This window comes from Mus caroli, unplaced genomic scaffold (assembly GCF_978045245.1).
Source record: "Mus caroli unplaced genomic scaffold, Mus_caroli_1 scaffold_3, whole genome shotgun sequence".
NCBI classification, from domain to species: Eukaryota; Metazoa; Chordata; class Mammalia; order Rodentia; family Muridae; genus Mus; species Mus caroli.
In genome coordinates, this window is record NW_028227258.1 from 153855301 (window position 1) to 153873308 (window position 18008).

The following is an 18008-nucleotide window of genomic DNA, read 5'->3' on the forward strand; positions in this document are numbered from 1 at the left end:
AGTTGAAATGAAACTCAGCTATTTAGTCAGTTACACAAAATTCTAAATCCTCTATACTCTAAATCTCCTTGTTTATAATATATATATATATACTATTTATATGTATTATAAAATATTAAGTATATATTATAATATATTAAAATATGTGTGGTACTCCTCTGGTCTATCAGCAGCTACTTTACTTGATTAAAATAGTCTACAAATGAAGGGCTGCATTGCAAAAATAGTTTAGAATTGAAAATTTCATGTAGCACACACATGTAACGAATATTATCAAAGCAAGTGTGAAGCAATGAAAAAGTGCTGCCCAGTGAGGTGTAAGTTCACATCATTCTGGGAAGCACTGGCAATCTTGGAAAGTATGGCAAATGAGCGTATTAAAACAGAAAATGGACTTTGAGAAGACTTTTAGATATAGATGCGAGCTCATCTCTTCTCACTAACCGTCACCACTTCCTTCTTTGCGTTCAAGTCACATTCCCTATCTCTCTCATTTGCCTGGTCCCCCCAAAACATAATTTCTAGGGACCTATAAGGCAAAAGATGAAATAAAAAGCCAGTTTCTACAAAAATTTAGATGGCTATAATCCAATTGAGTAGTAATTGATCCCTGTGTGTCCCAGTGAAGGGCGGTAAGAGGAGAAGGCTGATGAATGGTATTATGAGAAGGTGACTTTCAAACAGAATAGCAGCAGATAAGATGTTATCAATTGATTATGGGTATTTAAAAGTGATTGCTATTTTCTCCCCCTCTTGAAGCAGATATAGATCAGATTAGGCCAGATTAAAAGTAGGTAAAGGAAGTTTTATTAGGAATCCACTCTCTGGTGGGTTTATCAATCGCACAGGTGGAAGTCAGTGAAGTCACACATCCAGGCTAAAGCAAGGGGGTTTTATAGAGCGTAAGCAGGGAGTGGTGATGCGCCAGAAGTTGCTGGGATGGTGTCCACACAAGGTCAAACCCTGAGCCCCTGGGTGGGCACTCTGGGGTGTGTTGCAGGAAACTCAGGGATGAGGAGCGGTGACTTATTGGCCTAGAGTTTTTTGTTTTTCTTTTTCCCAAGCAGGGGTTCTTGGCAGGGTTGGGGAAAGGAGGGTAGCTTCCAAGTGGGGTGTCCCTGCTTGTTCAGAATATGAGCAGGAGTTCCAGCCTAACATCCCGACCTCTTTGGGTATAGGGGCGCCGGTTCAGATCCAGCCACTCTCTGCTGAAGCGGGACGGGAGAGTTGGGAGCAGGTGGAATCACACTCGTCTGGAGGCATGGTGTAGGAGCATTCAGTTGTTTGTTACTCAGAAGCTTGTATGAATCCGTTACTGGATGAAGAGTAGGTAGCAAGGTGCTAGGAAGAATGAGGCTAGCCATGTGAAGAGTAAGACTGTTAGAGAGAATTGAATGTGTCTTGGTTGTATTGCGGGAACTCTTTAGACAATTTGCGGAGGGACTCGGTCCAGGTCTCCACAAGGCCAGACTCACTGATGTAAGAGTAGCAGGAACATGCAGATGCCACCCTTACCAGTCATGAGGGTAGTTTTAGGGCCATTGAAGCCTATAAGAATCTTATTAAGTTAAGAGAGAGAGAGAGAGAGACAGAGACAGAGAGACAGAGAGAGACAGAGACAGAGATTTTTGACATGTTAGGCAGTAGACTTACACCTTTTTGTCATAGTACAGGCTTCGGAAACATTAAAATTTGATTATTATTAAAGCTTTTGAATTTTGAATTCTTAATATAACAGAAACATAGCTAGGGGAAGACTCTGAAACATTTTTTTTAAATATATTTTAAGTAATTTTTTTCTCTTTGTCTTTTAACCTTTATAACTTGCATTTATTAACTTAAAACATCTTTTATATTATAAAAGAACTTTCTTACATCCTTTGAGTTTAAACTTTTATATACTCAGACCACCTATGGGTTTTTATCTCTTTTTATCCAGATATTTACCATGAGTCGTAGGTAGCTGATCATTGAGAGCAGTCATTGAAAAGTGAGTTCCTTTAGATAAAGGGATATTGAAAATTTTATATTGAATTTTTCAGTCTAATAATGGGATAAATTGTGTCTAGCCAAAGTAGTGGCATGTCTTGGAGAGTGACGTTTGAGGACTGATTTTTACACGTGAAGAGGACTGGGAAGGTAGCTGAAGTCTTGGTTTCTGATGTTAAATGAATCCTCAAACCTACCAGAGTCCTGAGAAGGATCAATTTTATCTGAGTAAGGAGGGAACTGCAAGAGCAAGCAGTTTCTGAACCTATTAAAAATGACACAGACTTACAGGACTCCCTGGATAGTCAGTCATCCAAGGATTCTCTGTGGTCAGTGGGGCATCCATTTTGGCTATCAGACCAAGAAAATCTGGCAGACTTTTTTGTGTGTGTGCATCAAGACTATGAGAAAAAGACTGCCCTACCTTGTCTAGGCAAGTGAGTCAGTCAACTTCCCAGTGTCCTACCTGTCCACAGTGTGGCCCATGTGCTGTCAACAGTCGCAGCAAAGGACACTTTATAGCGAGCAAGCTTCAGGCAGAAGTTCTTCTGTGCTGTGTTCTTTGGAGGAGATCAGGGGTGCTGTCAGGAGCTGGTGTGTCTCTGTTATGAAAAGCTTTTTTATTAACCATTTTAAATGCCATATTTTATAGACCTCTGAAGCATCTGAGGACCATTTGTGTATCTACAGTATATCTAAATAGACAAACATTTGTTTTTTGGCTATTCAATTTTTATTTAACTTTGAAAATATAGACAGGAGGCTAAGTAAAGCTTAGTTTGGTAATTAATCATAATTATAAATGTAGTTATGAACATATTAAAGAATGTGATTATTTAGGAGGTAACTGATAACTAACTTTATGTTTTAATAATGTTTAACAGCTTATAATAAGTGCTGTATGTTATATTTAACCTGAAGGCAGTGTTAGCACAGAAAAGGCTTAATAAGTTGGAAAAATGTCTCAGTAGCCCTTCAGGAGCCTAAGGAAAAAGAGTCGCTGTGGCCCAGGCATAGGTTTATGGAAGCAGTAGTTCCTGGAGGAATAGGAGTGACCATTAAGTTAAGGGGTGTGGGAGAGGATGATGTGCTCAGTGTATGGGCAATGAGGTCTCCTCACAGGACAGGCTGGACTGTGCAGAGTGGATAGGGTGGACATGGGAGTGAGTTTGGCCTTGCCCTATTGTCGAGGAGAAAAGCCAGGTTACCAGGAGGAGGAGGAAGAGGAGGAGGAGGGCTGCTGAAGCTTTATCAGAGTGCAACCAAACTGAAAGGAAGGAATCCTGCGGGATTACAAGAGCCAGAGCCATGTGGAACACATGGCAGGCTAAAGAATAGGACTTCAGAATTTAGAATCAAATTTCCAGACAAGTAAGTGATCCATACACACTTTAGGAGGATTAGATAAACAGCATGGTTTGGAGCAACCATTGCAGTTACAAAAGGTTGAGTGTGTCAAAGGGAAGAAGTGGGAAGAGTCTGGGCTCTGTCAATACAGGGGTTTTGGATTTGGGATCCAGGTCCTTGGAGGCAAGGGGTCTTTTGGAGTGAACATCCTTGCTAGTAGGACGTGAGCCTTAGAATATTGGATACAGAGGAAGGGACAGGGTGTGGTTCCCAACAAACCTGGCCAGAGGGATTCAGACCATTTGCCCGCATACCAAAAGAAATGTTAAGATTAAGATCCATGGAGAATTTTAACATCAAGAATGCTCTCATGCGGCCGTTTACTGAAGCAAGGCCATAGAACAAAGTCTGAGACAGTCCTAATTTGGACAGATTTTGTAGCAGGCACCCCAGGAGTGTCTGAGGATCAGGCTTAGACTCTGTGTTGCCCATCTCCCAGACTTGTGGAGACCTATGATACAGTGTCCCACTTGGTAGCCTGGGGTAAAACAGTGAGGAGTAAAGAAACCTTGTAAAGGATATCTCAGAATCCAAATACTAGGTCATGGCTTGACAGAGGATCTCGGTAAGTTCAAGGTCGATCCTTCAGATGAAGAGGGAAAGGGAGAGAAAGGAGCAGATCCCATGCAACCATGGTCTCTGCCCGCTGGGCTGGAGGATCAACTTCTCCCGGATTTTGAACCAAGATGATAGGAATTTTCTCTCCATCAATGAAGCAGATCTAGGTCAGATTTGACGAGATAAAAAGTAAATACAGGCAGGTTTATTAGAAGGCAACTCTCAAGTGGGTTCACCGATCTTACAAGTGGAAGTCAGTCAAGTCCTATATCTGGGCTAAAAAGCAAGGAAGGTTTTATAGAGTTTAGGTGAGGAATGATGCCATGCCAGCTAGGAACTGGGATGGTGTGCATACATGGTCAAAAAATGAGAGAAAAGTAGTGATAGCTCTTTCCTGTGCTTAGCATGATTTAGTTGCCTGTAGTTCTTTTGTCTATAGTTGTAGCTCTGTGAGATTCTGTAATTTCGAACAAGCATACTTTCTTTACATATATATATATATATATATATATATATATATATATATATATATATATAAGGGTACTCAGATGCTAATTTATGGTGGATATTCTTGCCTTTTTAATACCATGTATAATAGTATGATAGATTGCATCCTATGATATCCTTACATTCTTTAAGCTGTTTCCAATGTCAATTCCTTGGGTAAGAGAAATATTGTTTAGACTCTTAAATAGAGAAGATGCACATAAAATGCTGAACACTGGGATTTTATAATGTTAATTTGGGAAAATCATGGTAAGTATATTTTCAACATAACTGAGTTTAGGGAAAAATGAAAGCAAGATTCATGAAGATATAGGTGGCTTAACGTTTTTATGTACCAGAGGTTTCCATCTTAATTATATACTCCAAGTAATTCCATTTAAAATCTCCTTCCTTTTAATTAAACAGTTCACTCTGATTGGCATGACTTACTCAATGTAGTCATAAACACCAGCTGAGAGGTCATGAGTCTGTTGTGTGAGCTTTTCCTAACAGGGAAGCAATTTAAAGAGAGCTATGCTTGAACAGAATCTAGGTCTTTGGGAAAATAGATACACAAAATAATGACATAAGGGAAAGAGTTTGCGAACATGATTTAACATGATCAGATTAGGGGGCAAAGTAAAACTCTGTAAAGTCCATCACAAAGAGTCACCATGGTGCAAACACCAAAAAGGTGACCATACTTCACATTGCTCTTCTAGAAAAAAACAAAAAACAAAACAGGATTTACCTTCATGGAGACCATGGTTGAACATGACATCTTTCATGTATGTTAAACAAGATATGACTTTAAGAAACCTTAATAAACCATGGCATACCTCTCTTATTATAGATATGTTTTTTTTTCAGGGATGTTTAACATAAATGCAACTACAAAGCTGTCACTCCTCCCCATCGGATACCTCTCAGAAATTTCTGATTTTATCCTAGCTGTTCTGCATAAATGTGGATACAACCCACACACCAAACAAAAAGCCTAATCTTAGCCTGGCTGCTGCACTGCCTTAATTATGATAAATTTCATTGTGTAGCTCCATGCTGTGCCAGAATTAGATGTATTTTTAAATTATTAGACATAGATGTTAAATCCCACTGAAACAACCTCCTGTAACATGCTGGGCCATCTAACCTCTGCTCATTAATTGCTGGGTTCAGTTTCTTTTAGATATATCTTTGGAATTCCTCCACTGATCCTTGTTCTGCTGCCTGTCACATCATCTGAGTGCCACATTAAAGACAAAGAAGGTAAAGCATATGAGAGTGTACTGATGATCAGCATCGATGAATTGGTACGTGTTGTTTTGTTTTTCTTACATTGTCACTTATGGGGAAATTCGGAATATACTTTCGGTATGCAGTTCTATTATCATATATCAATGGTACTTGCTGACAAGAAAGGAGGCAAGTATGGAACAGAATACAGTGAACGATGAACTATACCCCTTTCATTGGTGGCATTACTCTGTCCTTTAGGAATTCATCATATCCGTTTAGGTCTTGGTTGCATTGTTTTCCAAATAAGTGGAATCCATCACCACTCCCTGTGTTTGTTTGCCTCCTGTTTATCCTATTCATCCTGGTATGTGCTTTACATTAGGAGACAAAAAAATAACAGAATATAACATCTGAAAACTGTGGTGTGAAGTAACACACGGCTACTTTATCTTAATGTGTGTAGTTGCATATAAATCCAGGTATATAGTTTTTACTGTATACAGCATAATTTTTTCTCTAAGTTAAGGCTTACTTGTTGAAAATAGATCATTTCCTTAAATAATGGGTTTTATATCTTGAATAAGATTTTCAGTATGGATCATCTGAGAAAAGGTACAAAACTCTCCTTGCCCATTGCAGTTCTAGACATTAGAATATCAAGGATGTGCTACAGGAGATGAACCACTGCTTATGCACTGCTTCAGATTATATTCTCTGTGTTAGGAGTTATTTTGGATGGGCCATATCAGCATAGTGCCACACTCCATGGGTTCACTGCTGTACCCTGCCCCATCTCATGTTCAACCAACCCATCCTTCCCCTCCTTTCCTTGAATCTTCAGCATTTGCTTACATATTTACTGTCCTTCAAGTTTTTCCTAGAATGATAGGAAGTTACAATCATGTTCTATGTCAACCTTTTATTTTCAACTTTTATTAGATATTTTCTTCATTTACATTTCAAATGCTATACCGAAAGTCCCCTATACCCTCCTCCCACCCTGCTCCCCTACCCACCCACTCCCACTTCTTGGCCCTGACCTTTAAAATTGGTTATTTCACTTATATATGTGAGTCAAATTCTTCCTTATAATGTATGCAATATCTTGTTGTCATCTACACATCTTATTTGCTGATGCCTACAAATCTACATCTTTAAAATAGAATTTCTCAGCCATTACCATGAGATTCTCTCCAGGTGATTGTACCTTCCTTTGATTTCTTTCATCAGAGTTCTGTATCCATCCACATACAGATCCCGTCCATAACTGTTAGACCTGTACTGATACAGCCCATACATTAGCAGGATTCTGAATAATGCTGGTTTTCATTTCAAATTGTAATTATTCATTGTCATTATTATACAGACATTTGGGTTTTGTTTGTTAACCTTGCATCTTGGCAAGCTTTAAAATGACTACTTTGTTCCAGGAGTTTGTTGCTGAAGACATTTCTTTGGAGTTTCCACATAGACAATAAAGTAACATGTAAAAATTATAAGGTTGATTTAATAAATAATATTATCTTTTCAGTCAGACTGAAGCCTTATGTGACAAAGTCCCTTCCAAATGTTCATAAGACATTGTTTAAGATCCCTCTTCTATATAATTCCATTGAAGAGGATTGATATCTTGGGAAAATGGTTTGCCCCTTGAAGAGGTGTAGTAATGACAAGCGTTTAATGAAACGTGGCACACAAAGTTCTATGCTGTTCGCTAACTGACAGAGAAAAGAGTGCCTACTAAACAGTAATTTCCTCATTTTTCATGACATTTGGATATTGAGTACAATATGAACTAACCAGTCCTCCCCCCTGCCCCCCCCCGCCCCAGAACTGTGTCTCTAGCTGCATATGTAGCAGAGGATGGCCTAGTCAGTCATCAAAGGGAGGAGAGGCCCTTGGTCCTGTGAAGATTCTATGCCCCAGTACAGGGGAATGCCAGGAGGAGGAAGTGGGAGTGGGTGGGTTGGGGAGCAGGGGGAGGGGGAGAGGATAGAGGATTTTTGGAGGGGAAACTAGGAAAGGGGATAACATTTGAAATGTAAATAAAGAAAATAACTAATTAAAAAAAACCTGTCTCAAAAGGACAAATGGATGATAGATAGATAGATAGATAGATAGATAGATAGATAGATAGATAGGTAGATAGATAGATAGATTACTAAATTAAATAAATATTATTATCAGGGGAGAGGAGAGAGATGACTCCTTTAGTCAAGTGCAGTGGATGCTTTTCTAGGAGGTTCCTGGTTTGATTTCCAGCACCCACATGGCTAATATCAATCTGTAATTCTAGCTCCCTAGGATCCACCACAACACAAGACATTGATATGGTACATAGATATACACTCATAAAAAGTACCAACATCCATAAAATAAAAATAAATAAATCTAAAGGATTATTTATGGCAGAATCATTTTAAAGAGCCCAAGTCAGATGCATTTAATATAACCAAAATGCATATTGGTTTGCCATCGCTATCTAGATTAGAGTCCATTACTTCAAAAGGAAGTCTGTATTTATTAGCAGTAGCTGCAGCTAGCCATTGATCCTTCTTCTATCTAATGTTCACATTTGTATCTGGTGCTTCTGCTTAGTTCTGTGGTATCAGTTGTAATGTCTCCTTTTATATATTTCCTTATATATAATAAATATGTATACAATATGAAAAGGGTTATGTATAAGTATATAAATTATACAGAATTATAAGGAATTTAATTTTTCATTTATTTTATATTTCTGATTTAAAAGATTATTTAGCTCTTCTCTCTTCGCATAACACTTGTCAAATTTGTTTGTTTTCAAAATATTAACTGATTTACTTGACTTTTGTTTTATAGTTTCATTTAATTTTGCTCTAAAGTTTGTTTTCTACTAAAATTTTGCTTTTAATTTTGTTGTTTGGAATCTTTGAGGTGTATTGTTAGGTTGCCTATAATTTTTTTTTTTTTTTACTTTTAGTGTAGTCATTAAAAGTATAAACAAAGAACTTATAAAATGTATCTCATAGATTGTGGTACCTATTACTCTCCATTGATTTCTAACTTAATTTCATTGTGCTCTACAAAGACACAATGGTTCCCTTAAAAAAAATATGACTTTTTTATTTGTAACTTAACATATGATCGTTGTTAGACCCGAGGGGTGGAAACATTTCCACAACTGTCTGATTAAGCAAGCTTCATTCAAAGTCAGACAAGGGACCAACCAGATGGCTGCCTCACCCTCAATTGGGATTTCAGAGAGAAATGCCTCATTGGCTTTTGAGGACTCTTATGGGAAAACATTAGGGTTAAGAGCAAAACACTGTGGGAATAATTGGCTGTTAGGCAGGAGGTAATAACAATGAGTGAAAGAATACACAACATGGAATCATCCTGTGAAGTCATCAACGTTTCTGGTAGGACATATTTTCATAAGGCAAAAGATCAACCCCACATCACAGGTTCAGGTTAGCAAGACAAAGGGAATGATATGCACTGTGAATTACAAATCCAGGGTTGGTTGAAAACATGGTTTGCAGGACACATTAGGCTGAGGAAACAGTAACATTATTGTAAGTTATGGAGAGTTAATAATAATATATAACAATAAGTCTCCTTAACAACAATGTGATTGTGCCTTGCAAAGATACATGATATGATTCTTTTAAAAAAGAAATACTGACTGCCGGGCGTGGTGGCGCACACCTTTAATCCCAGCACTCGGGAGGCAGAGGCAGGCGGATTTCTGAGTTCGAGACCAGCCTGGTCTACAAAGTGAGTTCCAGGACAGCAAGAGCTATACAGAGAAACCCTGTCTCGAAAAACCAAAAAAAAAAAAAAGAAATACTGGTATTTGATTTTTAACCTAACATGTGATCTATCCTGACGAATGTGTTGTGTCCCAAGGAAGAAAATGCATAGTGTGATGCTGCTGGATGAAATGTTTCCTACATATGTGTTGGGTCCATTTATTCTATAGTAAGATTCAATTCTAATTCTTACTTGCTGATTTTCTGTTGGAACTATTTCCCTGATGTGAAAATAAAAAGTCAGAGTCTCTAATTAACTAGCATTGTGGTGAGTCTCTACTGTTAGGCATATAAGTAATTGCTTTAGGTATTGGGTAGTTCGGTGTTGGGAATATATGAGCTTGTAATTAATACATATTCTGCTGACTGATTCTTTTATCAAAGTAGTATAACCCTCCTGGCTTTTTGGTTCTCTGCATGGTTTATCTTTCTCCAACACTTTCAACTTGTGCTTGTCTTTGCCAATGACTTGGGTTTCCAACATATAGTTCTACAATTGGCTCTTGCCTTTTGTTTCTTCCTTTATTTCATGAATCTGTGTCTTTCGATTAGTGACTTCCATGTGTTTATATTGAAGGTTATTATCTATACATTTAAGCTTACTTTAATCATTTTGTCATTTTCCTTTTATGTTTCATAAGATATGTCATTTTGTCATTTTCCTTTTATGTTTCATAAGATCTGTCTAGCTATATAGCCAAGCTGTAAATTTATAATCCTCTGGGCTCTGCTTTCAAGTACTGGGATTATAGGTGTGACAAAACAGGTCATTTTACTATTGTCTTATTGTCTTGTGTGTCCTTCATTTCTTCTTTGATTAATTATCTTATAGCTTGGTGTTTCTCAATTTCCTCAAGGCTTTATTCTTTCTTTTGTATGTGTTTCTCCTGCTTATGAATCTGTACAGTTGCTTCCATCCTTGCTTCCTGTGAAGAACTCTTGTCTGCTGTTGGTAAATTCCGCCAGTTTTTCTAGAAAGGACTCATTTCTCCTTCATTTACAGATGATAGACTTGATGCATAATAGTCTTGGTTGCCGTTTTTTTCTCAGTTTTAATATTTCCTTCTATTTCCATCTAGTATATATGACTTTTTTGGAAAATCTGCTGTCAACCTAATCGTGTTTTGGTTTATTGTGACATTTTACCTGCACTATTTTTGAATTCTATGTGTCTCATACTTTCACATTTTTCATACAAAAATATACAGGAGAAGCTCTTTTTTGAATGAGTCGAGTCAAGGTCCTTTGAGCTTCTGAGATCCAGCTGCCTGAGTCCACACTGGAAGATGTGGAAACTCCTTGGCTTTCATATGATTAAATGATGTCTTCATGCTTTCTGAGTATGAGTTCTCCTAGAACCTCTGTAACACAAATTGTTCTCTTAATGTTACCTTGAATATTGTAATACTTATTATACTTTATTTGTCCTTTTTATTGCTTTCATTTTTTCTGTTGTTTTCTTTATTCTGTCTTCCAAGTTTAGAGATTTATGTTTGTGGTGCTCCCTAGGTTTCTTTAAATTTAAGGCAGAAGAAATCTTAAAACTCCTAAGATTTCTGATGACTTGATATTTCTTTTCTCATTTCATTGTGTCACCTATCCACATCCCCTTGTATTTCACTGAGATTCTTTAACTTCCTTATTTTGATATTTTACAGGCAGTTTATAGATTTTCTTCTAATTGGGATCTATTCCTAGAGGAAAAAAAAATCTCCTCTTATTGAAGTCATCCAAGCCATAGTTTCTTGGCTTTTAATGATCCTTAGGTCCCTGCAGTAATGTTTGCATATGTAATAAAATACTTATTTTATTGAGTATTTTCTGCGTGAGAATAATGTTTTCATTTCAATAAGTATGGTATCAGTTGATCCTTTGCCTGAGTCCAGATGATGTTACAAGTTCAATGTCCATATGATTTCTTTTTTTTGTTTGTTTGTTTTTTTATTTATTATATGTAAGTACACTGTAGCTGTCTTCAGACACTCCAGAAGAGGGCGCCAGATCTCGTTACGGATGGCTGTGAGCCACCATGTGGTTGCTGGGATTTGAACTCTGGACCTTCGGAAGAGCAATCGGGTGCTCTTATTCACTGAGTCATCTCTCCAGCCCCCCCATATGATTTCTTTAGGTATCACCAACATCAAAAATCTATGAGTACCTTAATGGTATAAATTGAAGAGATTCATGAGTGAAGTGCTTCATCTTTTCAGATAATGTAAACTTCCAAGTGTATATCCCAGACCTACAGAACCAAGCGCGCTGGCCCTTGATATGTGATGGCAGCAGTCATGGTCCTGATGGTGAATGATCTGTAGAACTATCTCCAGGTTCTATAAGACAAGAAATGGCAAGTGTTGTGGACATACTCATGTCTCTGAAGCTTCAGGAAATAGAAAATTATCTTCTCCAGTTTTTATGGAAGGAACATTTTCATGTTTTTGTGTGTGATACTGGCAAATGCAGTCTTTGGGTTACAAAACATGAAGGGTTCCTTTTAAGAAACACATGCGACAAGCACAAGTTTTTGCACAATCAGCTTTGGTCAAAGTAGATCAACCATGGGAGAGATTGTCTTTAGGTTCTATGGGAACAAGTGTAAATAATACAACAAGTTGTGATACTGGTGGCTGGCGTCAAGAAGGCTTAGATATTTGATACTTTTGGGTCTATCTCAGAAAATATCTGTAATGCTGAGACTTGTGACATCCTTGCCATATACCATGTGTGTGCGGGCAAACACACACACACACACACACACACAAACCTTCCCAAGTTTATATTACATACATATGGACCATATAAGCATCAAACCCTAGGCCATTAATTGAAGAAGAGAACTTTAATACATTAAAGGATGAATAAAAGTAGTGATGGAGTTTGTAGATTGGATGGTCACAGTTCTGGGACTGCAAAATGTGGATGGGATTGTTGAAGTGTCTTTCATATCAAATGAAAGCAATTTATTGGACTTGTAGGATTCTGAAACTTTTGGATGTTTAGAGATCTGTTGTCTGTTCTATAAAATACAACAGCACCATTGCTTCTGATGGGGTCATAGGCCCTCATACCATCCTACTTATGGCATGTATCAAATTTTAAGCTCAATATCAAATTAGAGGGACAGTTGACATCCGTGGCTCATTCCTGATTTTAGAGAAAATGCTCTGTTTGTCTGCACTTAATATATGATGATTAAAAGTTTGTTGTAGACTTTTCATTAACTATCAGGAAGTTTTTGATATGACTAAGTTTACAGTCTTCTATAACAGTATATTATCCATTAAAACCACTTTGTTTAATTCTAACTTGTATGATTACACTATTTAATTCTTTGTTATCATAACAGACTTCTGGTTATATTTAAAAATAGCATGACTACTACAAATGGTCACTGTCTATGAATGGTTTGATCTAATTACTGTCAATAAATAGTTGTCTTGATGTTAAAAATTATGATCTAATGGTTGATGCAGTTGTAACTTATGTCTTTGCCTCTATTTTTCTTAAGGTAATCTTAACAGATTGAATCTTATTCTTTGAACTTATAGATTTAAAATAGCTTTTTATCCACAGTTTTCCTATAAACTCAAAATAGCAATTCAAATATGATTAGAAATTTCTAGTTACCTATACTGTATATATTAGTGAACTAATTATCACTATTGTTCTCTTCTTGTGTTTACTGTATGCTAGTTAATTCATTAGCATTTGACCTAACATTGAATCCTGACCTCCTGGATCAGCCTTAATACTCTGCTCTTCTTCCTCTCACTCATCATCAAATTCCACAGTTTAGTACATTTCCTTACCATTTCTTTTTCCAATAAATTATCAGGAAAGGTAACCTCCCCATCTCCCCAAGACTTGTTCCACAGCAGTACTGGCTCACTCCCACCCTCTGCTGTGCATCCTTCCTCTTTCTGACATTTGAGTTATCTTTCCTAAATTCAAACAGGGTCCTATCTCTCTTTTGGAAGAAAAACACTCCATTGTATTTAACAACTCTCTCAAACTCTGGTTTCAACCTTGCATTTGATTGATTTTCTCACAGAGTGGTTAAAGAAACTATTACTTAAAACTGTGCCTAAATATGGATAGCAAGATAGGATAGATAAAGCCATTAAAATAATAATAATAATAATAATGAGGAGGAGGAGGAGAAGAAGAAGAAGAAGAAGAAGAAAAGAAGAAGAAGAAGAAGAAGAAGAAGAAGAAGAAGAAGAAGAAGAAGAAGAAGAAGAAGAAGAAGAAGAAGAAGAAAAGAAGAAGAGGAAGAGGAAGCAGCAGCAGCAGCTGCAGCCCCCACCTAGATGCCTGAGTTCAGTTTATGGAATTCATATAAAGATAGAAGAGGATCAGTTCTACTAAGTTGTCCTCTGGCCTTCACACATTATATGCTCAAATATATAATAATTATAAATTTGAAAACATTAAAATCTGAATATACTATGCTTAATGATTGCAAATAAGACACAAAAATTTAAATCCACCTCAACAGAAATTAAATTGTATTATAGACTAGACTTTAAAACATTCCCTGTATTTAAATATAAGAACATGAGTGAATACATTATCATTTAAGAAAATAAGTTACCTTTTAAGATCTTTTTTACAATTGTTTGTCAAAACAAAACAAACAAAAAAAAACAACACAAAATATACCAATTAAAGGACAAATCAGGCTGTAGAGATGGCCCCTGGTTAAGAACAAATACTTAGGATATTGAACATTTCTTTAGATACTTCTTGGCCATTCAGTATTCCTCAGTTGAAAATTCTTTGTCTAGCTCTGTACCCATTTTTAATAGGGTAATTTGATTCTCTGGCGTCTAACTTCTTGAGTTCTTTGTACATATTGAATATTATCCCTCTATTGGATATAGGATTGGTAAAGATCTTTTCCCAATCTGTTGGTTGCCCTTTTGTCTTATTGACAGTGTCCTTTGCCTTACAGAAGCTTTGAAATTTTATGAGGTCCCATTTGTCAATTCTTGATCTTAGAGCTTAAGCCATTGGTGTTCTGTTCAGGAAATTTTCCCCTGTGCCCATGTGTTAGAGGTTCTTTCTCACATTCTCTTCTATTACTGTCAGTGTATCTGGTTTTATGCGGAGGTCCTGGGTCCACTTGGATTTCAGCTTTGTACAGGTTGATGAGAATGGATCAATTTGCGTTCTTCTACATGTTGGCCTCCAGTTGAACCAGCACCATTTGATGAAAATGCTGTCTTCTTTCCACTGGATGGTTTTAGCTCCTTTGTCAAAGATCAAGTGACCATAGCTGTGTAGGTGTATTTCCGGGTCTTCAATCCTATTTCGTTGATCTTCCTACCTGTCTGTGTACCAATATCATACATTTCTTATTACTATTGCTCTGTAATACAGCTTGAGATCAGGGACAGTGATTCCCCCAAAAGTTCTTTTATTGTTGAGAATAGTTTTCATTATCCTGGGTTTTTGTTATTCCAAATGAATTTGCAAATTGGTCTTTCTAACTCAATGAAGGAGTGAGTTGGAACTTTGATGGGGATTGCAATGAATCTGTAGATTCCTTTTGGCAAGATAACCATTTTTACTATATTGATCCTGCCAACATCCTTAGCCATCAGGGAAATGCAAATCAAAACAATCCTGAGATTCTACCTCACACCAATCAAAATGGCTAAGATCAAAAATTCAGGGCCAGGTGTGGTGGCGCACGCCTTTAATCCCAGCACTCCGGAGGCAGAGGCAAGCAGATTTCTGAGTTCTAGGCCAGCCTGGTCTACAAAGTGAGTTCCAGGACAGCCAGGGCTATACAGAGAAACCCTGTCTTGAAAAAAATCAATCAAACAAACAAAAAAATCAGGTGACAGCAGATGCTGGTGAGGATGTAGAGAAAGAGGAATGATCTTCCATTTTTGGTGGGATAGCAGGCTGGTACAACCACTCTGGCAATCAGTCTGGCAGTTCCTTAGGAAATTGGGCATAGTACTACCTGAGTTCCAAGTTATACCACTCCTGCTCATATATATACCCAAAAGATTCTCCAACATATGACAAGTACACATGCTTCACTTCATGTTCATAGCAGCCTTATTTATAATAGCCATAATCTGGAAATAATCCAGATATTCAACAGAGGAATGGATACAGACAATGTGGTACATTTACCCAATGGAGTACTATCAGCTATTAAAAACAATGAATTCATGAAATTCTTAGGCAAATGGATGGAACTAGAAAATATCATCCTGAATGAGGTAACATAATCACAAAAGAGCACACTTGGTATGCACTCCCTGATAAGTGGGCAAAAACTCGGAATACCCAAGATACAATTCACAGACCATATGAAGCTTAAGAAAAAGGAAAACCTAAGTGTGCATGCTTCTGTTCTTCATAGAAATGGAACAAAATACTTACGGGAGCAAATTCAGAGACAAAGTGTGGAGCAGAGACTGAAGGAAAGGCCATCCAAAGACTGTCTTACCTGGGAATCCATCCCATCTACAGTCACCAAACCCAGATACTATTGTGGATGCCAAGAAATGCATGCTGAGGGCTGGTGAGACGGCTCAGTGGGTAAGAGCACCTGACTGCTCTTCCAAAGGTCCAGAGTTCAAATCCCAGCAACCACATGGTGGCTAACAACCTTCCATAACGAGATCTGGCGCCCTCTTCTGGAGTGTCTGAAGACAGCTACAGTGTACTTACATATAATAAATAAATAAATCTAAAAAAAAAAAAAAAAGAAATGCATGCTGAAAGGAGCATGATATGGCTGTCTCCTGAGAGGCTCTGCCAGAGCCTGATGAATACAGAGGCAGATGCTCACAGCCAACCATGGGACTGAGCACAGGTTCCCCAATGGATGAGTTAGAGAAAGGACTAAAGGAGCTGAAGGGGTTTGCAACCCCATAGGAAGAATAACAATATCAAACCGAGAGAAGGGAAGGAGTATCTGAGAATATCTAATCATAAATACTTAAAATAAATATAATTTCAAAAAAATAAATAAAGAGAAACTGGCAGTTCAAGTTTTAGCCATATAACATAAACTCTGTAAATCTCTCTTCTCTTTTGGAACACAGCTATTTTCCTGAGATGAAGTAATTTCCAAGGAGGAATTTGATGAGAAGAATGACTTTAAGAATGCTCTCACTTGGGAGAGAGTTTACACCCAACTGACCATGGATCTCACCACAGGGGTGGGTACAGCCACACCTCAAGACACTTGTAACAGAAAAACAAAAAAACAAAACAGCCAATACAGCAGAGGCGAAGAGCAGGTTGGATGATGGGGAAAGCTCTTCTTGCATACCTGCTCTCCATTTTACCTCAAAATAAAAACTATGAGGATTAGAGACTGAGAAAGAGTGAGAGAACAAGAGCAAGAGGGAGAGAGTGAAAGTAGGAGGGGAGAGGGAGTGGATAAGTGGGAGAGGAAGACAGCAATGAGAGCAAAGAAAATCCAATGACAAGAGAAATGCAGGGGTACAGTGCTAGGTCAGTTTGTTGCCCTTAGAGTCACTTTTTTCTCCTACCACTATGTCAATTAATTAATTTTCCTCATGACTTTTACTGCTGTCCAGAATTACTTACTGGTGAGTGCAGATTCTGCCTTGTTAGTCACAACGCATCTCAGCACCAAGAATTTCTTCTTCACCAATATATACTGACTGAATTAATAAGTTAATTATGGGATACACTTTGTTACCTTACATTCAAGTGTATAAACTATTTATGATGACTCTGTAAATATACTGAGGTGCATGAGTGCTGAGTTGCCATTTTTTCCAGTGATCATCTCAAAGTAACAAGGTGGGTGGTTTATAAACAGTGGCAGGAAAACATGGTATCATCAGCATGGGGAGAGCCCTTTCTACTCACTGTGGAGTACAAGAGAGCCTTTTGAGGCCTCTTTTATAAGATCCATTCACATAACTCCATTGATATAACTCCATTCATGACAGCTCCATCCTCATGACATAACTGCCTTCCAGAGCTCCTGCCTCATCGCACTGAGAATGAAGATACCAACCATTAAGTCTGGGTTCATACAAACTTTTAGAACATAACAGAGACAGTATAAAGTCATTATAGCACTTATATTCTTTACATATTTTTATATACCATAAAAGCCATTGAGTATAGTAATGGCTTGTGCTAACTGTTGGCTTGTGTGTTTTCAGTCTGACTATAGTAGCTTGCTTGTTGTTGTTGGACAAAGCTGTAGAATAAGGCATCCTGTCCTCATTCAGCATGATAGCTTAACCTATCAAACCAGATTGTGTAGCTTTACATCAGATCTCCTTTTAGAAATAAATACGTGTTCTACAGGTGCCTATCTCACTTCTGCCTTCCAGAGTCGTTGAACATATTCAACCTTGTATTGGCTTTACCCTTTGTGTCCTTAACAATAATAAAAGAACCCAGAAAGGTTCCAGAATATATCTCATTAGTAGAGCACTGTGTTAAAACATGAAAGACCTTAGGTTTATCACTTTGTAATACATACAGATACACACACACACACATACAAGAGAGAGATGGGGGAGT

The 18008-nt window shown here is 37.6% G+C and overlaps 2 protein-coding genes across 8 annotated transcripts in view; one reads left to right on the forward strand and one right to left on the reverse strand.

Moving 5' to 3' along the window:
• The window catches only part of LOC115030595 (uncharacterized), a 74902-nt gene that overhangs the window by 40208 nt on the left and 16686 nt on the right, over positions 1-18008 (reverse strand). Inside the window, exon 2 of one of the 2 annotated variants that reach the window (XR_015046794.1) lies at positions 17340-17470. The exons of the other annotated variant lie outside the window; for it this stretch is intronic. The gene's annotated coding sequence lies outside the window, so the exon portion shown is untranslated. The remainder of the gene's footprint in view (positions 1-17339; positions 17471-18008) is intronic. 2 annotated transcript variants of the gene reach the window in all.
• Il7 (interleukin 7) overlaps positions 1-18008 on the forward strand; it is a 42776-nt gene that overhangs the window by 3905 nt on the left and 20863 nt on the right. For 3 of the 6 annotated variants that reach the window (XM_021157925.2, XM_085836030.1, XM_029474992.2), the window contains exon 2: positions 5617-5750. In XM_021157925.2, the coding sequence (XP_021013584.1) occupies positions 5617-5750 (134 nt within the window). Of the gene's footprint in view, positions 1-5616; positions 5751-16383; positions 16658-18008 lie in introns of those variants that run through there. The other 3 variants (XM_085836033.1, XM_085836032.1, XM_085836031.1) reach the window with 2 other exon arrangements.